At 45.4% G+C, this 22,935-nt stretch overlaps 1 protein-coding gene across 5 annotated transcripts in view; it reads right to left on the bottom strand.

Moving 5' to 3' along the window:
• CTDSPL (CTD small phosphatase like) overlaps positions 1-22,935 on the bottom strand; it is a 120,638-nt gene that overhangs the window by 25,744 nt on the left and 71,959 nt on the right. For 3 of the 5 annotated variants that reach the window (XM_045436572.1, XM_045436574.1, XM_045436571.1), the window contains exons 2-3: positions 10,300-10,454; positions 1,156-1,188 (exon numbers count right to left, since the gene is read on the bottom strand). In XM_045436572.1, the coding sequence (XP_045292528.1) occupies positions 1,156-1,188; positions 10,300-10,454 (188 nt within the window). The remainder of the gene's footprint in view (positions 1-1,155; positions 1,189-10,299; positions 10,455-22,935) is intronic. The other 2 variants (XM_045436575.1, XM_045436573.1) reach the window with 1 other exon arrangement.

Genomic DNA, 22,935 nt, shown 5'->3' on the forward strand with positions numbered 1-22,935 from the left:
TCCCACTGGGTATCCTGCTCAAACACCGGATGAGAAGCCCTGCTGCCTGATCAATCTTTTTGAATCAAGTCGGTCTTCCTGACAAAGCCTGACTTCCAGGCATGCTGGTGAAGTCAGAACTACTCCACAAACCCTTGAAACTTGTTAATCAATGGAGAGTTGAAGTCCTGAGAAAAATGGAATTATCAAAAAATTAGGGGGCAATTTATTAGTTTATAAGTGACACTCATTACCAATTTGGAGTCAACCTGTAGTAATGAAATCCACTCTCCTCTGTGAGATAAAAAAGTCCAAGGAAAGTTAGATGCACAGATGTGAATCAAACAATCTGAATCAGAGACTCTTTAGGGATTAAAGTATCAATTTATGGACATCGTTTAAAATCTAAATCCTTCCATAAGGACACAGGACTGTTTAAAAGGTCTTGTTGGATACGGACATCTCTGGCGCAAGTCTCTTTGGAGAGTCGGTCACTGGTCTGTTTCTTGCTGGCTTAGCCTCAGGCTAAATGGCTCTTGCTGTCAGAGGAGGAGGAAGAGCAGGGACAGTGGGGACCGTGGATGTCTGAGGGGTGGCCCGTGCTGATGTTGACCACTGGTGGGGCTCCCCTCCCAGTTTCCGAGGCTGGAGAGAGAAATGGTGGCCCACAGGAGTGCCCAGCTGGAACAGCTTCAAGTTCAGGGAATACAATTGGGGCAATTTTTTTCTGATCTTAGAGCCAAGGCCAAGCTACTGACCCTGCTGAGTAAATCATAAACGGTCTGCTCACCCAGGACATGGGCTGGAGGAGCCCCCTGGGACACAGCCTGCTGCAGAATCCTACGTCTGGGCAAAAGCTTGTTCTCCCAGTCTATGGAGCTGGGGCTGAGGTGCTGGGGGTGGGGAAGGGCAGCAGGCCCCCTTAGCTTGGAGGCCCTTCACAGAAAAAAAGGAAAGGTGAGAATTTGGTGACTAGATGCTGGTTGTCCTGCTGTTCCTGAGAAACCTTCTACTCACAGTTTAAAATGTAGCTTCATTTTTCAACAGAACAGAGCTGTTTGTACCATATGCTAAAACTCAATGTATGCAAGAACATTTAAATAACCATTTATATTAGTAGGCCCAAAGCTACAAGATTCTACACGTGTTTAAATAAAATTTGATAAATATACATACACTTGGTATGGGAATGACCTGCCTCTGGTCACCCTAAGGAAAAAGAAAAAAGAAATCATTGTCAGGTTTGAAGAGAAGTAAGCAGATCATATACTCAAAAGAAACTTCAAAGCACTCTTGAGTACGGCAGCCCTATGATTTCCTGTTCTCTGCACCCTGGTGGTGTTCAATGAACGGGAGGAACCCAACGATTTCCCAATTAGGGCCCTGGGCTCCACTCTGCCTCCCAGACACCCCCACCCCTGACAAACCAGGCTGGGTTCCTGAGGCTCATTAATCTTGCGCGTTTAAATGTTTTTCTTAATGTTTCTTATTTATTTTTGAGAGCGAGAGAGCACAAGCAGGGCAGAGGCAGAGAGAAAGTGGGAGATACAGAATGTGAGGCAGGCTCCAGGCTGACAGCACAGAGCCTGAGGCGGGGCTCGAACCCACGAAGGGGGAGATCGTGACCTGAACGGAAGTCAGACGTTCAACCGACTGAGCCACCCAGGTGCCCCTAATCTTGCTTATTTAAATGGTGCCTCCCTTACTCCCAGGAATTTAATCCTTAATTGAAAAATATAAACAAAAGCCCATATACTACTTTGATCCATTAATCCCTCTAGTAACTGCCTTATTTCTTGTTTTTAAGTTAGTTATTCCCTAAAAAGACTAAGCCTTAAGTCAATACAATATGTAGAGGAAGGAAGACTAGTTTATCAGATTACAAGGAATCCCCTGGTCACTCCAGGTTTTCTTCTAGAGGAGGACTGGACAGAGGGGACAAGGCAAGGCACAAGAAATTCCCTCTGAGGCCACAGCGATGGAGACAGAGTCCCCTTTAAGGGGAACAGAACCTGTATTTGCAGGGAGTGTTAAGAAAATTCAGGCCTCAAAGTGGGGCCTCACCCATTCTGCAGCCCTGGAATGCCAGCCATTCCAAACCCGGTTGATGGAAACATTTCATTTTTATTTTTTTTAAGCTTATTTATTTATTTTGAGAGAGAGAGAGCGCACGCACAGGAGGGGCAGAGAGAGAGGGAGACAGAATCCTTAGCAGGCTCCACACTGTCAGTGCAATGCAGGGCTTGAACTCACAAACCGTGAGATCATGATCTGAGCAGAAATCAAGAATCAGATGCTTAACCGACCGAGCCATCCAGGCACTCCAAAGCATTTTATTTTAGCATCATTAATAAATGCTAACAAAATAACACTTCTTCTCCATTCTCTCCACTGAGCAGTTCCAGTTTCTGTTTCTTCTTTTTTAGATGGAAGGATGGGAGGCAATAAATACCAGCATCACAGTTCCTGATGAGGAGATATGAGACTGTTTCCTGGTCTCCCACATGGAACTATCGTGAAAAGTGTATCCATCTTTACTGAGGGCGTCGCTTGTGACCAGGGTCTCATGGGAAGGGGTCAAACCAGATTGCTGACAGTGGTAGGTGGCTGGCACCTCTTTGGGCTCCGCTCTGACTCTAAACACCAGTTAGCAATTTCTTGATTATGTGCAGCCCTAGTTACCACCTCTGCCGAGTAACAGCAACTCCTGTTTCCTCTCGAGATCCTCTTGATGGCTCTTTCCTTTTTCAGGACACTTGGGGCTTGCCTTAAGGATCCTAAACTGCCTTCTGCCATTATTCAAGGCAGAGCTGTGCTGCTCTCCAACACAAAGGTGCAATCAAATCAAATCCATTTTTAAGAACTTCTGCAGAGAAGTTCATTTCAGAAGCTCTTAAGTAATATTACTCCCAACATCTGGATCTAGGAGGTGGCTGCTCTTGGTGGGGAGACTTTAAGCAGAAGCTCACAAGCCTGCTGGGTCACGACAGAGGAGAGTTTCTCAACCCTGGAGCTACTGACATTCTGGGCCTGGTAACTCTTTGCTGCGAGGGCTGTCCTGAGCATTGTAAGATGTTCCACAGCATCCCTGGCCTCTACCCACCGGATGCCAGTAGAACTCCTAGAGCGACAATCGAAAATGTCTCTAGATGTTGTCAGATGTTCTCTAGGGGGCAAAATCATCTCTAAGTGAGAACCACTGCACTAGTGGGAGGCTACAAACAGCCCAACACACAGGTGTACCTTCAGACAAGATGAGCACATCAGTGAAGGAAGAGATAACAACAGCAAATACCTGAAGGGCTTGGCAAAACACAGGCTAGGACCGAAGGTGCTATTCTGGACAGATGTTTGGGCTGGAAAATCACCCCGGAAGTTTGCGCGCACGCATGGGGTATGCACGTATTAGGGAGTGTTCAGCAATCCCTCTCCTCTGTCCTCTCCCTGATTAGTCCTCCGTGGTCTGGGCCATTGGGGTCTCCTGGGCGCTGACTTCTTCTTGCCTCTCGTCAGGGGCTGCACACCCTTTTATTTTGGGCAACTGGCGGGCAGGTCCAGGTTGTAACTGTGATGGAGGCAACAGTTGCCACTCTAGGCCACTGCTGCTGAAGCATCTCTCCAGGACAAAGCGAATACGTAATGTGGGTAGAACCCTAGATGCCACCTGTTGCACTCTGTCCACAGCCTTCTCTCTGCTTCTGGCATGCTGAGTTCCAAGAGGCAGGGAGAGCTGGGGGCCAGTGGTAGAGATGGGCCTAGAACCAGCTTCCACGTCTAATGTGCCTGGGCTGTGTTCCAGTTGTCCTGACCAAGCTGAGTGAGAGGGAGGGCAGAGGGTCCTCTAGGCAGTGGCTGCCCCACTTTGACAGGTTCTTTCTGTGGGGTCTGGTCTTACAGACCGAATAGTAAGTGCAATGCAAATGATGCATTACTTAGAGTTAATTCTTTGAAAAGCAATTGTGACAAACGTAAGTGAAGGAAGTCCAGGAATGAATACTGAGTCCGGGTAAGCCTAGCTCTGCCAGAGAACTGCCTTGAAAGGCCTTTATTCTCTCACATATACAGCCAGCTACTCCAAGAAACCTGCCAGAGGTACGCCACCATCTTCCCATGCCATTTCACCTAGGCAAATACTATTTTTAAATTAAAACTTTTACCAAGACAGCCGTGATTCTTCTCTTTGTTTGAATCCTTCACAGGCCTAGGGTACCAACGATGGTCCTTTTGCTAATGGCGATTCTCTAAAGCAATGATTTAAATTGGGGGAGGGAGAGTACGAGGAAAGCTCACCGAGGGAACACGTTAGAATTTGGGGCCGCAACAGGGTTTACAATGGAATCTCATCATATAAATTCCACGAATAGGTTTTTCCACACCAATGTAGAGTAAGGTTAAGGGAAGTCATGTTTTCATGATTTTTTCCCAAAATGTTCTCAGCTATTCTTCGACATTATTTCTTCTATATCAAGTTTAAGTCTTATCTAGAAACCTAACACATTTCTCCATAACTAAGAGCTACCAGAGCAAAACCTTTTAATGATTCCATTTTTTGGAAGTATTTTGGGGTTTCTATGTAAGTAATCATGTCATATGCAAATAAAGCTAAACTCCAATATTTTTCATATTTATATCAATTGTTTCATTTTCTTATCTTCTTACATTAGCCAGAAACTGCCAGAGATTTTCCTATGTGGCTTGCTGTATTTATTTATTAAATATTTTATTTTATTAAAAAATATTATTTATTTAAGTAATCTCTATACCCAGTGTGGGGCTTGAACCCACAACCCCGAGAGCAAGAGTCACATACTCTTGTGACTAAGCCAGCCAGGCGCCCCAAAGATTTTATTTTATTTTATTTTATTTTATTTTTTTAATTTTTTTTTTCAACGTTTATTTATTTTTGGGACAGAGAGAGACAGAGCATGAACGGGGAGGGTCAGAGAGAGAGAGGGAGACACAGAATCGGAAACAGGCTCCAGGCTCTGAGCCATCAGCCCAGAGCCCGACGCGGGGCTCGAACTCACGGACCGCGAGATCATGACCTGGCTGAAGTCGGACGCTTAACCGACTGCGCCACCCAGGCGCCCCAAAGATTTTATTTTTAAGTAATCTCTACAGCCAACACGGGGCTCAAAGCTACAACTCTTGAGATCAAGAGTCGCCCACTACACTAACTAGGCCGGTCAGGCACCCTGTATTTCTAGAAGACAGTTTTTTATCGTATTTAAGTGGTTTTCTTCTACATACTTGTCTATATTGTTGATTAGTATACAAAGGTTATGGCTATTACACACTTGATGTATCAGACCTATTATCATTAGAAAATGTCCCTCTTTCTCTTGTTTGTTTTTGGCCTCGAATTTTGTCTGATACCGATTTTGTCACCTTTGCTTTCTGGTTATCTGATCTGCTTTTTCCATTTTGCCCATCTATTTTCCATCTTTTAAAAACCACCGTATATTAGACGTTGGGTCAGAAACTACTAGTCATCTACTGTAATAGTAATTCCAGTTTTCTTTCTGGGCACACAGTAGGACTGCACTTCCATGCTCCTTGAAGTTAAGCATAGTTATGTGAATTGCTTTGGCCAAGAAGATGTAAGTTAAAATGAGGCATGTTACTTCTTTTTTTTTTTTTTTTTTTTTTTTAAGTAGGCTTCATGCCCAGCATGGAGCCCGATGTGGGGCTCGAACCCTGAGAGCATGATCTGAGCTGAGATCAAGAGTCAGATGCTCAACCGACTGAGCCAGCTGGGCACCCCAAGGCATGTTACTTCTGAGTGAAGACTTTAAGAGCCAGTGTGATTCACCACACTCCCTTTTCCTGCTATGGCCACGATGAAAGCAAAAAAGATGGGGCCTTCCTCAGTCTAAGTCCATGAATGAGGATGAGCTACATTATGCAATCTGATAGCGGTAGCTATGAGTCACATGTGGCTACTGACCCTGTGAAAAGGTGGTTAGAGCTAAGTTAAGATGCGCTATAGGTATAAAATACATATCAGATTTTGAAGAATTAGAAAGATAACAAGAGTATAAATTTTATCTCATTGATAGTTTTTTTCTATTGATTACATGTTGAAATAATATTTTGGAGATCTTTGGTTAAATCAAATGTATTATTAAGAGCAATTTCAACTTTTAAGAAATATTTTTAAGAATGAGGCTACTAGAAAAATTTAAACAACACAGGGGGCTCACATTATAGATCTACCGGACAAGTGCCACAGCTAATCCACGATCAACGTGTAGCGTGAGTGAAAAACAGACTTTTACCATTTGAAGCCTCTGAGGTCTGGGGGTTGTGCCTACGGCCTAACCGAGCCCACACCGACTAGCACGTTGACTCAGCAGTCATTTCTCCTTTCTCCTTTGTGAGAGAGCTCTGATTCTGCGGAGGGCAGGAATATGCCAGTCTAAAGTCTTCCCCTTTTGGGCCTCCCTTCCCTTGCTGCCAGAGGGTAGCCGTGTGACAAAGTTCTGGCCAGGAAGACAGAAGGAGACGTACCCTCGGGTTTTCTGTGAGAGCACTGACTTCCCATACAAGCGGCCTAGGTGGGGGTACTCCTCCCCCCCTTCTTCCCTCAGATGTGGATATGCTGTCTGAAGCCTGTGACTCTGGGATAATAAACAAGCATGGGGATGAGAGCAACCGTGCCAAGGACGGTGGAGCGGAAAAATGGAAAGACGGAAGAACAGAAAGAACCTGGGTCCCTGATGGCATCATCGGGCACCTAAACTAACCCCGGCAACTGCCAGACTCAGGCTTTTTATGTGAGAAAATAATCCCCTATTTGTTTAAGCTATTATTTCTCAGTTTTCTTTTCCTTGCTGCCAAAATCGTTCCTATCTGATGCAGGTCTATTCTTGGAAACAGCATACAGATGAATTTGTCAAGCCAATCTGATATGGTCGTGGTCTTTTGTGAGGGGAATCTGGTTCACTGAACTTGGTTTTTATGCCTCCTCTTTATGTTAGGTTTACTATTGATGTTTGTTCTTTTCCCCCTTTCTCAATTTTGACGGCCTACTCACGTTGCTGCCCATTTCTCCTTTCACTCCTTGTGAATTTTCAGGATCTATTTCCTAACTGTGCTGCTTGTACGGTTCTATTCCTAACAGGTGGTACTTATTCTTACGTCTTCTAGAATTGTATCATAACGGAATATCAATCTCACCCAGGCTTCTTTCGGTCCCCTCTCTGAATCACGACATGTCTGAAAATGCACTCCCTTTGCTTCAACAGATAAATGCTATCTTGGTCACATATAGAATTTTTGGTCTGGAATTCTTTTCTCTCAATAGCCTGTAAAAATTTTTTTCATAGTCTTCTGGCTTTCAGTATTGTTGATGTGAAGTCTGGTACTGCTGTAATTCTCTTTCTTTTGAAAATATCTCGTTCTGGTAGCTTGCCAGATTGTCTCTTCACACTAAAATTTCAGAATTTTTTTTTAAAGTTTATTTATTTTTTGAGAGGGAGAGAGTGGGGTGGCGGGGAGCAGGGAAAGGGCAGAGAGAGGGAGGGAGAGAGAATCCAAAGCAGGCTCCACACAGTCAGTGCAGAGATCAGTGCGGGGCTCGAACCTACAAACAGTGAGATCAGGACGTGAGTTGAAGTCGGACACTCAGCTGACCAGCCCCCCCCGGGGGGCCCCTAAATTTCAGAATTTCAACAGCACACATCCAGGCATGTGCTCCCCTGACCTGCCCCGCTAATCTCACTGTATACTTACTTGGTAAAAGCCCTTACAATCCACACATTCGTACTTTTTTTCAGCTCAAGAAAAATTCCTTCCACTACCTCTTCTCTTCCTGGCACTCTTATTTGCATGTGAGCGCTCCTCGATGCCTCCTCCTACCCTTCCCCCTTCCTCCCACAACGATCATCTCTGTGTCTCTGGTCTGAACGGAGAGATATTTTCTCCACTTGCTCTAGCACATTAATTCCGGCCTCAGCAGTGACCATCCTCATTGTCCTTTTTCTCAGTTTGTTTACTAAGTTTTTATATTTAGAAATCATGGGATTTCTTTTTGAAGTTCCAGAAGTTACTTTTGTCCTCGAAATTCGTTTCCTGACGTATCCTTTCCTGAGTTGCCTCCTAAAGTTCTCTTCTGTCTCTTCTGTTGCTTTTACCTCAGTGGGAGCCTCATAGTGTACTTTTTCGACTCGGACCTTCTCCACAGTGGCAGAGGGAGCACTGCCAGGTCCGGCAAGGAGCAATGTTTCTGTGGTCCAGCAGAGCCCAAACTGACAAACCACAAGGACAGGAAGAAAGTCTCTGCACCTAGTGGGCTGCTTTAGGGCACAAGAAGTGAAAGCAATTCAGCTCATCACTACGGCCCCTCCAAGGACCGCACACATCAAGAGGGCAGCGCGGGCCCTTTCCGAGGGGATCCACAGCTCTTGCTGGCCGGTGGACCTCATGGGACCATCCATTTCCAGTCTCTGTCCTAGGACTCCAAGAGAGGCAAGCATCTTCCTCTGTTGGTGGCTCCCTGCTTCTCACGGAGGCTCAGAGAGGATGAATCCTGAGCCTGCTCCTTCCCCTGGAGATGTCAGGAAAACCAGAAGCCTTACTGCGCTTTCCGGATTCCACTAGCAGGCTCACCGGGTTTATCCAGAGACAGAATTTCAACAGTCAGAGCCATGCGCTCAGGCTGTCATCTTCCCAGAACCCTTCTCCTTCCATTCATATGCACTTTAAAAATAACTTACTTTCTAGTCCCCAAAGTAATTTCGGCTTATTTTGTGAAAATTGGGAAAAGCTACAAGAAAAAAGAGAGAAAGAAATGAAGCACAGGAGAGGGGAGAAAATCCTATACATAATCCCACCAGTACGAGATAGTCTCTTCATGTTTCGGCATATATCATTCTAGTCTTACGAATGCCTGTGTGTGCATGTAGGACTATGTATATGTATTTATAAATATACTCACCTGCTACATTGAAGTCTTTTATCCCCTATTTGTTTATTTTAGAGACAGAGAGAGAGAAAGCATGAGTGGGGGGGAGGGGCAGAGGGAGAGAGAGAATCATAGGCAGGCTCCACACTCAGTGCAGAGCCTGACACTGGGCTCGATCCCATGACCCTGGGATCATGACCTGAGCCAAAATCAAGAGTTGGATGCTTCACCCACTGAGCCACCCACCCAGGCGCCCCTACGAGAGGTAATTTTTAATAGCTGCATACTATTTGAGTATAGGCTTATTCTATGGGTTTTCTATTTTCTATTGTTGATCATCAGGTTGCTTACAATTTTGCAACATTATGATCTGTGCTGGATAGTGTGTTGTAGTTCAATAATCCATAATTATGCCAATAAATAATTTCTAGGGCTTTAAGATTATATTACTAAATTTCCTTCCAGAAAGTTGTAACCAATTAACATGGCTACAAATAACTGATTTATATCGTCTAACCCCTTTGTCACTACCCTCCTCCGAATCCAAATATTTTTACAAATGTCCTCAATAATTTGATAAGTGGAAAGGGCTATCTCAACACTTTGGTTTGCTTTTCTTTGATTAACAGCCATACTGGACATTTTTTCATGTTTACTGGCCTATGTTTCCTATTTTGTGACATGCCTGCTCATGTCCTTCGCTCACATTATTTGGAACATGAAGTTTTACGGGTTTTGCGTCCTCAAAATCTCAACTGTCTTCACAGTGAATAATCCCTCTTGGCCTCTTGTGGTGATTCTTACCTCAAAGTCTAATTTGACTGAGATTAATGTTGTAATCCCTGCTCTCTTTTTGCTTCTACTTGCCTGATATCTTTCTACTCACCCTTTTAACTGTTCTGAGTCGCTTTGTTTAGGATAGATACGTCCACTAGGCAGCATGTGGGCGGAGTTTAGTTTTTCTTTATGTACTGTGAAAAATCTGACTTAGGACTTTTCATCTGCTGCATATAAAAGAATGTGTAATAACGTGTGTTATTAAACAAGGTAGTTGAATCCATTTATACTTAGTATTGGTTCTTTCCCACGCCTCTGTTTCTTCATTTGTCTTCCCATTTCTCTCTCTGCTACTGGTTCTTTAACTCTCCATCTCACGCAGCCGACTTCCCAAGACAGAATGTTATAAAAATGTGAAGTGATTCTTCCAACTCTCATCAAATATTCCGTTTGCTAAATGGGAACGACTGACCCATCCTCTGACAAAACACATGATCTTTTGTGGAAATTTCAGGGCTGTACAGTGAGTGGCTGGACACATGCTATCCCAGACTCTTATTCAGGATATTCACCGGTGGGGGGACAGACCTGCAGCTCCTGGGGCTCTGCTGAGTGCACAGGTCCCCTCCAGCACTGACCTTCTGAAGCCCACCGTTCTCCTCCACCAGCGGCGGAAGCACACTGGGGCCGCTGGCTGGCGGGGCCTCCACATTATAATCACGGAAGCAGCAGAAGAAGGAGCTGAGGATGCCACGGTGCCTCTGTTTCTTCAAGCTGACGTTGCACTGGGATGCTGGAAAGAGAAAAGCACACTGCGGCCAACTGCAGCACGTACTCGTGGCCGTAATGCAACGCGAAAACTCGAACGTGCAGTTGCCCCCCAGAGCCCCCATACCAGGAGACCTACTCAGCACAAGAAGATGAGGGGCCCCAGGAAGTCACGCTCAAGGATTGTTATTCAACATGCGAATCCTCGAGGGCCAGCAGGTCGATGGGAGTCCAAGCCTGCTGGCCGACAGAACTCCTCTGACCTCAGCCTGGTGGGGGTTGCTTGCTCATTAACTGACCCAGCCTCAGGGTCAGGCCCCATCTGCATTCCTGAACCCAGCAGACAGGCTCCCGACCCAGGACTAAGCACTACTCCAAAACAAAGATCCTTTCAGGCACAAGTCAGACTTGACACTCTCCGAGCAGCGTTACTCTGTGCAGGGTGCCAAGAAAGAGTCACTTTGAAGCTAGGTCCTTGGACACTCCTAACTCCAACCCTGACCTCATGAAGAAATAAGATGTGTGAGGGCATGAAGACCCTTTCTTAAACTCTGCCGTCTGTCAAGTAACTGATGGGAGGACCGAAGTCTTCTATTGCACTTAAAACACAAACAGCAGATGTGGGACAGAGAACACGTGCTCGGCTGGGGCAGGGCTGGCCAGGGCAAAGTCCCTCTTCCTGAAGCCCAGGGCGACCCTGTGCCATGGACTCGCCCCCCGGCCTGTCCTGTCCCTCCGGAGGGAGTGAGGTTATCTTTTCTGTTATCTGGGCCTCAAGACAAGCTGCCGAAAGTCAGAAATAAAAGGCAAAAATGAGAATAAAACGAAAAACACACTCAGGGGAGGAGACTGACAACCTGGAGGGGCAGGAGCAGTGCCTGGGAATGCATCCAGGGCTGTCCCACCACAAACCACCTCTGGGTGGGTCAACGTACTCTGGGCAGAGGCCACAAAGGGCCCGTGCTTAGGGTTAATGGGGAAAGTACCAGCGTAGGAAATCACTGAGTCCGCGTGGTAACTGTTGGAGTTTATCTATCCCAAAAAGCTGTTTTGGTACGATCCCCTTTTTGTGTCCTTAAGTGATTTGTGCACCACCTTCCCCGTCGTGAGATCACAAAACTTCTGCTAAAAGTCTTGGGGTACTCTTCTGCCAGCGGCAAAACCAAACGCATTCACATGGAGATTCTGAGAAAAGACTGAAAAACTGTCTTTGCCGGCAACTCGACAGGCACGGACAGGCGTGGGCGAGTGGCCAAGTAAGTGTGAGTTTAAGGTCCTGATTTGCTAATAATGAGCTTTAGAACCATAACCCCCTGGAAATGGTGGCTGTTTCATCTTCCTTGAGAACGGCTGGGTGCATGTCATAGGGCACCCCCGTCTTCTTACTTGGGGCCCCCCACGGTAGGCCAGGCCCGGCCACGGGGACCTCCAGGCACAGAGGCCTTCCAAGCAGCAGTGCGGGGAAGTGACAGTGACCACTGTTCGCTGAGGGCCAGCCCTCTGAACTCCAGTACTTCTCAGCACTTCTCAGCACGGCTACCCAAGGAGATCGACACTTCGGTTTCCATCTCACCGCGGCGGAAATACAACTAGTAACTGTGTGTGCCAGGATCTGAACCCAAGGGGGTCTGTTTCCAAAGTCCTTGTGCCATACTGAAGACAGTCTTGACCGATCAGGTCAGATCAAGGAGGGAACATGCCAAATGGGGGAGAAAAGACTGCAATAAACTCACGGTGTTTGTTTTTGTGCCACACTCAAATAATTTAGTCAGGGGAAGGAAAAGAAAAGCGGTCTCTTCCCTGGCCAATGGCACATTTCTCTGCAAGTAAACACGCTATCTGTTGATGTCCCAGAGGCACTGAGCAGCTGATGCCCAAGCAGGGCAGTACATAGCTTTGCAAAAAGCACCCGCAGCCCCCAGATCCCATTTTCATCCTCAGGTCATATACGTCTTCCCCACAACCAACTGACAAACAAATTAACAGACTAACTTACAGGATAAAAAAATCCTAAATCTGGAGACGGCGAGCTACTTATAATTTCTACCCTTAGATGGCTTACCACGTAGAAGCCACACACAGAGCTGCAGGAGTGAGTCCCCGGGGAGGCCATCACCCTGAAAGGAAAGTGGCAGCCCGCTCAGGATTTCCCTTCTCTGCACCAGGAGGTGAAGCAGCCCAAAGCGGTCTCGCTTCCACACGGAGGGAGGAGCCGGGCCTCTTCCCACTAAGCAAGGTTTTTTCTAGGGCCTACAGGAAGCTTTGGGAGGCTGGGGGCTGTCTAATTTCCTGAACACTCTTGGACTCGTCTGGTGCTCTCAAAACCAGGCCAGTGGGGGAAATGAACGGAGTTGCTCAGCCTCACCCCTCCTTGGCACTTACTCAGTTCTGAAAGGGCTCAGGATGCTGACCGGCCGGGTCTAAAAATCCTACGGCCTTCCCCCGCCCCAAGCTGCTTTCCATCCATCACCAAGGCCCGGCCAATTCGAGCCACGTGATTGACTGGCATCTGACCCAACCTGGGCCAAGGAGAGTCTGCCCCAGGACTCACGCTACAGCCACTGGAAAGGATATTCTCTTTTTGCTGGCTTGCCAAATGGGTAGGACGTAAAGCTGGAGCCTTTGGTGGCTCTGGCCACCACGTGAGAAGCACCTACCCGAGGACGAGCCAAAACGGAGGAAAAAGCGGCTGAGACATGGAAAGGGATGAATCTCCGACAACACCATCTGGGGACGTGGTTTCATTAGAACCAGATCCTTCCCGGGATTCTGAGTTACATAAGAGAATAAATTACCTGTTTTTCTGGGTTTATGTTATTTGCGATGGAAAAGATTATCCCTGGAAACGTAAGCTCCCTGTCGAGGTAGGGTGCAAACACTGGTGAACCACACGGGCACCGTCCCCACCTCACGTGGCTCACGTCTAGCACGAGAGACACGGAACAAGAGATTCTGGTACAGTTTGCGTCTTGCTATGACGGGCAGCACAGGGCACACGGTCCCAACTGGAGGGTAGGTAGGAGTGATTTCTTAGAAGAAATGCTGAGCTGGGCTGACGGTTTCATAAAATTGCTGGAGGGGGCAAGAAAGTGGGGGAGATAGCCATTGGTAAAGGGCCTGATGTGAGAGACAGCACGAGGTATCTGAGAAATCAGAGCAGTGGCGAGGGGGTGCGGACGTGGTTGACGACAGCCTTGTAAACCATGCGATGAGTCTGCATTTGGCTCTATGGAAACATGGAGTGGCACGAGCAGATCTGTACCGCAAATGTCACGGTTTGACCTTGCGACTGGAACCACCGAGCTTAAATTTTAAATGGACTGATACAGGCTATCAATCCATATCAAAGATTTCCAGGATATCGTATCTGCAAATCAGAGATGTGGATCGTTTTGGGTAAAGAGCCTAGAATGGAAATTTCTTACTTAAAAATTGACTTTCATGTTTAGTTTTGAGAAAAAGAGAGAGAGAGAGAGAGAATGAGCAGGGGAGGGGCAGAGAGAGGGAGACACAGAATCCGAAGCAGGCTCCAGGCTCTGAGCCGTCAGCACAGAGCCCCACGCGGGGCTTGAACCCACGAACTGTGAGATCTTGACCTGAGCCAAAGCCGATGCTTAACCGAGCCCCCCAGGTGCCCCCAAAATTGACTTTAAATACAAGCTACATGGAAATAAAAAATAAAAAGATTAAAATTAAAAAAAAATAAATTACACAGAGAGAAAATGGGCTGTGGAGTGATTACTGGGGTTTGAGTCCCTCCCTGCCACGTGTTAGCCAGTGTGACTTCATCTACCTAATCTACACCACTTCATACCTACGTCTGCAGGGCTGTTGTGTGGATGCAGCAAAAACACGCGTGTTTGTAAAGCACGTATGGTGCTCAAGAGAGAAGATCTACCGGCAGCTTAAGATACAAGCAAGAAGAGATTGATTGATTTAGGTACTGAGCAATGTCTCCCTTGTGAACATTCAGAAGTTAGCGTGTATCCAGACAACAGTCCTTACAAAAACAGCCTGGCTTTATGAGAAAACATGTAGGCAGAACCATTTTGGTTTTGGTTATGTGAATTCTAAACTTAGAACTTGACGTAGCTCCTGAAAACTTTACTTCCTTCCTTCCTATCCAATACTTTCTTTGTATAATAATAATAATAATAATCACAGAAACTAAACAAATAAAAAGCAGCTCCCCATGTGAAGCTTAAAATAAAGGCCTAGGACTCAGGCCTTTTCTAGGAACTCTTATATGAAATCCGGTTAGGAAGAAAGTATTACAATTAAACACATGAAATGTCTGGGCAAAGTCCACTGAGGCAGACAGTGCGGTTCGGTCCTCTGGTGGGATGAAGGGGACGGGTCCGAGGAGCTATCAAATGGTGTTTATGCCAACGCATGGAGGGTGCAAGTGAATCCACAGCCAGTTGGTATGTACAGGCCAAGACGGGCATTTCTAGCCCTCCGCTGATACTTCCTGACCTAACTGGTTCCCTCCTGCGTCCAGAAACTGAGCTGTTGCCCCTCAAGCAGCCAGTGTTTCTCCATCAGTGTGGGAGCAGCCCATGCCACATAACCCGGGCCCTTAAACCGTTCTTGCGTTCTGACCTGGTTTGGGTTACAGCCGTGAGGAGGCCCTGGCTCTTTCCTGAACCCCTGGTCTCAGGACCAAAACCTCCTGGGTCTACACCAACTCCGAGCTTCATGTAACTTGTCTTTGTCAACACCCCACCCACCTGTCCTTATCTCACATCTGACCTGAAACTCCCACTGCCCCAAACACATCCCTACACAGTCAAAAGAGTAGCTCAGGATGAAGCTCAGAGAAGCTGGAACGTTGGTTGGTCGAAGTGTTTGCTACTTACCATCAATCCATCCCGAGTCATTTGGGTTTCTCCCCAAGCCAAGGAACTGCATCTTGGCAGCTACAGACAACAAAGGTTTGCCTTTAACTCTCACAGTGCCAAGCCGGCCTCCGTGCCAAAGACCCAGCACCACAGAGTTTCTAGGAGAAAAGGGACTTGATACACCACATCTACTGCCAATGTGTCAAAGCACCAACACCTGCCCTCCATGCTAGCTTCTTTCTTGTTGCAAGAGCAGAATCAAGAAAGGATTCCACGGCAGGTTTGTAGCGTCCAAGTATTCACAGCAGAACATTAAAAACATGTCCAAGCATCAGCATGGACACCGGTGCTGTTAAGGGTGCAAAACTGCCCACCAGAGTCTCCCAAGGAAAAAATGCTTCTTCACGTGTGGGGATGTCAGAGCACACCCTGAAGAGCCCACGCAGCTGGATTCACAACTATATTACTAGGGAACAAGCTAGACACCTTTTTTTGAGTTGGGAGGGGGGGGGGTTCCTCTCGCCGGCCGCCGGCGTTTAAATGAATGCACCCTTTCTTCTCTTGTAGGACTGGGCTGCAAATCTCTGGAATGCAGCCCAGGGCCGTGGTTTGGAGTGGGTGTCTAACAGGAAATTCTGGGCAGTCTATGCATACATTACATTCCTTTCCCACCCCGAAAGAGTGGTCAACAAACACAACTTTCCTCTGTTTGAATAATAGGAGGGTAAGGGGGGGACTGTTGGGGTGGGGAGAGGCCAGGGCACAGACCATACAGAGTTCAAAAGCAGATGTGGCTGCTGAGCATCCAAACATCCTTTTCTCCTAGGAAAAAGGACTTAGTCACCAAAAGGGTCACCTTCTGAGATACCCAGACAGTCCCTCTCCAATTTCCAAGTGATAAATTTCCCCTGGGAACTGCACCTGGCCCTCTGGAAGAAACGTGCCTTTGATCGCTCTTTTCCCACTACAGCCCACGACGGGCAGGGGCAGGACCACCGGTGAGGAATCCAGGGGAGGAGCAGGGGCTGGTGACTAAAGGCCGGGCAGGAGGAGTCCCGATGTCATCCTTCCATGATGGTAGGATGTCTCCCTTGTTCCCTGTTGGCTCCCAACAGCCCTCATCAGCTGCCGCCTCCTTTGCCGGGGTCCCTTGACATAAATCGTGGCTGGCCTTCCCAGCGTGCGGTGCAGAGATGACATCCGGTTTTCCGACGAGGAAGCCGAGACTCGGAGTACTTACAACTGTGCGGTGAGGGTGCTGGGGTTCAAAGCCAGAGCAGCCCGACTACAGAGCTTCCAGCCTTCCCACTAGCCCTCCCTGCCTCGCTCCTCTGTACTCTTCTGGGTTTGGGTTTTACTTCCAGGGAGAAAAAGCTGATATGAAGCCTTGTGCTGCCTGTCATCACGCCAAAGGCCACACTTGAGAAAATTCCACAGTGAGCCAAGGATACTTGTGGTAGCCCTATGAGATCAGTCCAGACACAGTGGGTCCACTGTGCCTCGAACGCACCCAGGCAGTCAAACTCTCTGTGACTTAGCTTCCAAGGAGTGCCCCTGTGCTGGGAATGCCCTCCTCGCCTCAGCACCTCCCAGACCCCTGGCCCAAGGCCACACGGCTCCTAAGTAACAGGGCTGGAGAGAAACCAGGTCTGGGGGAGTCCAGAATCTGAGCTCTCGGCCGTCACTGTACAGAGTCCGCTTTTCACAGCAAGAGCCAAAAGAAGTAACAGAACAAAGGACTCAAACAGAAAATGCACTTAAGAGGAAGTAAAGGTTAAAATTTAACAGTAATTAAATAAATGAACGCTGAAACGATGAAGCTCTGTTTTGTGCCTGTTAATTAAATGAACAGAAATGACGAAAACAACAACACAGCCGATGGTGGTAAGGTTTTGATGGCAGAGGCACCTTCATTCACACGTTGCTGGTCACGCTGGAGACTGGAACGATCCATTTGAAAAGCAGGCGAGCGATGTGTCGGAGACCATAAGTCTTCCGCAAACCATCCGAACGCCCAGCAGAGTGGGAATGGTTAATTAAACTAATGCATACCAGCTGGAGAGAAAACCTTGCAGCCACAAGAAATGCCACTAGGAAGAGCCGTGGAAAAGTGCTCATGGTCACTGGCAGGTGAAACCTCTTGGTGCTGTACATTCCTTATGTCTTCAGCCTTGTCAGGTGTCTCTGGACAAGATCTGGAACACGGGCTCCAGGCGCACAAGCTTGCGACGCATCTTGTTCGTGCCCAAGTCCCTCGGACATAGAAATGTGCTGGTACAGAACGGGCCCGTGGTGACACATGTTTACTGAATGAGTGTACGTATGAGACAAAACAGAGAACAATGAGCATTTCTGGGATACTACCGAAAAGGGACAGCGCCTGTGATTCTTCAGAGAGAGGTCAGCTCAAGCAATACTGCTTCCTGGGAAGCCCTCTTGTCCACAGCAAGCCTCCTCCTCCAAGCCGGCTCACCTATGCCACCCACGTCTCGCCAACCTATCTGAGGAATCCAACTCTCAGCTCCCAGATGTTTTTAATCAAAGTGGCAACCTCTGTTTCCTATGAAATAATTGGTGCAAATTTTCAGAGAGAGATTAAATAAAATTCACCAATACGTTCGGTAAGCATGGCAATTTCTGGATCATAGGGCTGGGTCAATTATTATTTTATTAACTTTATACTTTTCTATTGTTTTCCAGTTTCTATAATCTACTTCATGTTAATAATGGAAAACAATTGAATAAATATTAAAAACGTTTGTTTCTACTTAAAAAACATATGTGAACATTTTTGCATATGTGGTACCCTTCTACAACCTTACTTTGATGGGCTATATTGCATATGTGCGCCTATATACTGTGCCATAATTAAACTAACTTTGGACACTTAGGCTGTTTCCTTTAAAAAAGTATCATAACAAGGGTGCCTGGGTGGCTCAGTCCGTTAAGCGTCCGACTTCGGCTCGGGTCATGATCTCGCGGTTTGTGAGTTCGAGCCCCGCGTCGGGCTCTGGGCTGACAGTTCGGAGCCTGGAGCTTGCTTCGGATTCTGTGCCTCCCTCGCTCTCTGCCCCTCCCCCGCTTGTGCTCTGTCTCCGTCTCTCAAAAAATGAATAAGCTTTAAAAAAATTTGTTAAAGTGTCACAACAAATGCTGCAATTTGTTTGCAACAGCAATGTTAGGAAATATCTAGTTGTTCACTAATATGGAACAAACTGGAATAGATCCCTGGTGTGGAATATTACACAGCTGTTAAAAGGCTGCAGCTCTACACACACTGATGGTAGCAAACACTTATGTAAGATGTGCCAACTGCTGTTCCTGCACTTTCTATAGTGACTCACCGAATCACTTCAGTAATCTTATGTGTAAGAGCTAATACTATATTCCTTTTATAGATGAGGAAACTAAGGCCCCCAGAAGCTAAGAAACTTGTCCAAGATGACCTACCTCGTAAACAGTAGCGTTTGTTCCAACCCAACTAATGCGTGCTTTTTAACTTCTGTACTATATTGCCTACTACTAATGGAACACATTCTGAGATTTATTAAATGAGAAAAGCAACGTACATATGGTACAGATAGTGTGCTACCACAGACCTTCAAATACAAAGTTAAACAAATTAACAAACTAAAGAGCACAATCACGTGCACATTCTTAACTGCGCAAAAAGTACCTCTGGAAGGATTCATAAGCAACTGGTTGCTCCATGGGAGAGAAATGGAGGACAGAACTGGGAGGGAGGGAGAATGCTTTTTCAGTCCATTTCCTTTCAGTATCCTTTGAATTTTGTACCACCTATTAAAGCGGAAATTCTATGTAATGTACCATGCATTATAATGAGTCAGAAGCATGAAAAATGATACTACAGCGAGGACGTGTACATAACTTTATGTGTCTGATTATCCTATTAGAAGAAATTCCTAGAAGTGCAATTGCTGGGACCAGAGTCTTTGAAGAAATGCTGAGCCTCTGGATCCTGCGGACCATCTGCTGCCTAGAGAGGCGGTGTCGCGGTGCACCCCCAACCCATGGGGTGTCCCCCGGAGGCTGTGCCAACACAGAGACTTTAAACAGCCTTTGCCCGTCTGCAAGGTAGAAATGGCCACAATGTCGCTTTCATGCGCATTTCCGCAATCGCCCTCCGACCTCCGAGTTCTGTGACCTCTCCTACGCCTCTGACCATTTCTACTGCTTCTGAGAACTGGGCTTATATATTTTTTGCCTATTTTTCCACTTTTTTGATTGTTAAGAGTTCCTTTGTCCAAACTGGAGACATAATCCTTGGACTGTTCTGTACGTTGGAAATAGTCTCAGTTTGTTTTAGGCCTTTTGTTTTTTACGGTGGTTGTGGATGTGCAGAAGTTTTAAGTTGTTAGGGAGTCAAATCAAATGATTTTTTTTAATGTTTGTTTATTTTTGAGAGAGAGACCGAGCATGAGTGGGGAGGTGCAGAGGGAGAGGGAGACAGAACTCAAAGCAGGCTCCAGGTTCCGAGCTGTCGGCACAGAGCCCAACGTGGGGCTCGAACCCACAGACTCGGGGACTGTGAAATCATGACCTGAGCAGAAGTCGGTCACCCAACTGAGCCAACCAGGTGCCCCATCAAATGATTTTTTAACTGATTTCTTCCCACCCTAATATGATATACTATTCACTTACATTTTCTTTTAGTTTTTTTTTTAATTAAGTTTATTTATTTTGAGAGAGAGAGCACACGAGCAAGGTAGGGGCAGAGAGAGAGAGAGAGAGAGAGAGAGAGAGAATGAATGAATGAATATCTCAAGCAGGCTCCATGCTGTCAGCACAGAGTCCAACGCGGGGCTCAAACTCACAAACCGTGAGATCATGACCTGAGCCGAAATCAAGAGTCAGACACTTAACCGAATGAGCCATCTAGGCATGCTACCGCCCTGCCCCCGCCCCGGCCCGCCAACCTTCTAGTTCTTTTTTCAGTTTAAAGTATCTTTAAAGTAAAAATTTTATCTGTTTGGAGTTTATTCTGTACATAGTAGGATATATGAAATCTACCTAGTTTCCCCCCAAAGGTTAAATATCCTAATAATATTTATTAAACAATTCATCTTCATACACTGAGTGGGGCATTCTCTTCATCCCTCTCTGCTCCCCTCCAGTCCTCTGCTTGTGCCCGTAACACAAAGCTTTGCTACTGCAGATACACTATTTTATAGTTAACAGTACTGGTCCCCATTTATTATAATTTTTTCGAAAATTTCTTGGATAGTCTAACCCTTTATGCTTCCAGATGAATGTCAGAATCACTTTATCAAGTTCTAAAAAAAAAAAATACCATTGGGATTTGGTTGCATTAGGCTCATGAAATATACATCCACTAACTTTAGTTAATTCCATCAAAGTAATTAAAGGAAGGTTAAAACGAGAAAGTTTAAACAATCCATTTGTTGTACTTTATTCCTTAGAATTGTGCCAAGATTAAAAGTGGCCTTGGTTATCAGCTTGGAATAGACTGCTGTAACTATAAGATACTTTATACAACTCCCATGGTAACAATAAGGAAAATACCTATAGAAGAGACACAAAAGAAAATGAGAAAGGATTAAAAACATGTCACCACAAAAAAGTCATTGACACACAAGACAGCTAAAAAGAAAAACGAGAGACCATAAGTTACAAGACAGAAAACAAAATGCAATAGTAAGACCTTCCCTATCAGTACATGTTAATAGATTAAAGTCCCCAACCAAAAGACATACAGTGGCTGAATGGACAAAAAAATAAGATCCAACTACCTGCTGTCTATAAGAGACTCACTTTAGATTTAAGAACACACATAGGCTGAAAGTGACAGGGTGGAAAAAGATATTCCATGCAAATGGTAACAAAAGAGAGGAGAGTGGCTATACTTAGAGACAAAGAAGAACATTACTGGTAAAAGGGTCAATTCACTGGAAATACAACAATTATAAATATATACGTACCTAACACCAGAGTACACAAATATACGAAGCAAGCATGGGCAGAAATGAAGGGCAAAGCAGACAGCGACACATTAATAGTAGAAAATTTCAATAACAGACAGAACATCTAGAGAGAAGACAAACAGAAGACCTGAATAACACAAGAGACCAAATGGACCTAACAGGCATGTACAAAACATTGCACCCAACAGCAGCGCCACACATATTCTTCTCAAGTACTCAAAGAACATTCTCCAAGACAGATCACACATTAGGTCACAAAACAAGTTTTAACAAATTTAAGAAGACTGAAATCGTACCAAATAACTTGTCTGACCACAATGGAATTAAACAAGAAATCAACAGAAGGAAATTTGGAAAATTCACAAATATGTGGAAATTAAACAACACACACTTGAATAACCAATGGGTCAAAAAAGCAATCACAGATATCTGAGACAAATACAAATGAAAACACAACATACCAAAACTTACAGGATGTAGAAAAAGCAGTATGAAGAGGGAAGTTTACAGTGGCAAATGCCTACATTAAACAAGAAGAATTATGGGGCACTTGGGTGGCTCAGTTGGTTAACTGTCCAACTCTTGATTTTGGCTCAGGTCCTATCTCCTGGTTCATGAGTTCAAGCTCCATGTCAGGCTCCGGCTGACAGCCCAGAGCATGCTTGGGATCCTCTCTCTCCCCACCCCCCTCTCTGCCCTGCCATCCCCCCTCAAAATAAATAAATAAACTTGAAAAACAAAAGAAGAATGTTACCAAATAAACACCCTAACTTTATACCTCAAGGAATTGGAAAAACAAGAGTAAACCAAGCCCAAAGTTGAGCAAACCAAGCCCAAAGTTAGCAGAAGGAAGGAAATAAAAAATAGTTATAACAGAAATAAACAAAATAAAGACTAGAAAAACAAAAGAAAAAAATCAATGAAACTAAGAGTTGGATTTTTGAATAGATCAACAAAACTGATAAACTTTTAGGTAAACTAATAAAAAAAAAAAGAGAAAACTCAAATAAAATAAAAAACGAAAGAGGAGGCATTAACAACTGATATCACAGAAATAAAAAAAGATTATGAGACTACTATGAAACATTATATGCCAACAAATTGGATAACCTAGAAGAAATGGATAAATTTCTAGAAACATATTATCTACCAAGATTGAATCATGAAGAAACAGAAAACCTGAACAGTTCAATAATGAATAAGGAAACTGAATCAATAATCAAAATCTCCCAACACAGAAAAGCCCAGGGTCAGATGGCTTCACTGGAGAATCCGATCAAACATTTAAAGAAGAATTAATACCAATTCCCCTCAAACTCATCCCAATAATTAAAGAGGTCAGAATATTTCACTCATTTTATGAGGGCATCTTCATCCTGATACCAAAGCCAAAGACCTACAAGAAAAGCAAAGCACAGGCCAATATCCCTGATGGATAAAGATGTAAAAATCCTTAACAAAATACTAGCAAACCAAATTTAACAGCATAGTAAAAGGATCATGTCCCATGACCAGGTGGGATTTATCCCTGGGATGCAAGGATGGTTCAACACACACAAATCCATCAACGTGATACACTACATTAACAGAGTGAAACACAGATCACATCAACAGACGCAAAAAAAGGCATTTGACAAAATTCAACACCATCTCATAATAAAATACTAAAAAAATAGAACTTAAAGGAAAATAATCTCAATAT

Source organism: Leopardus geoffroyi, chromosome C2 (genome assembly GCF_018350155.1).
Source record: "Leopardus geoffroyi isolate Oge1 chromosome C2, O.geoffroyi_Oge1_pat1.0, whole genome shotgun sequence".
NCBI lineage: Eukaryota > Metazoa > Chordata > Mammalia > Carnivora > Felidae > Leopardus > Leopardus geoffroyi.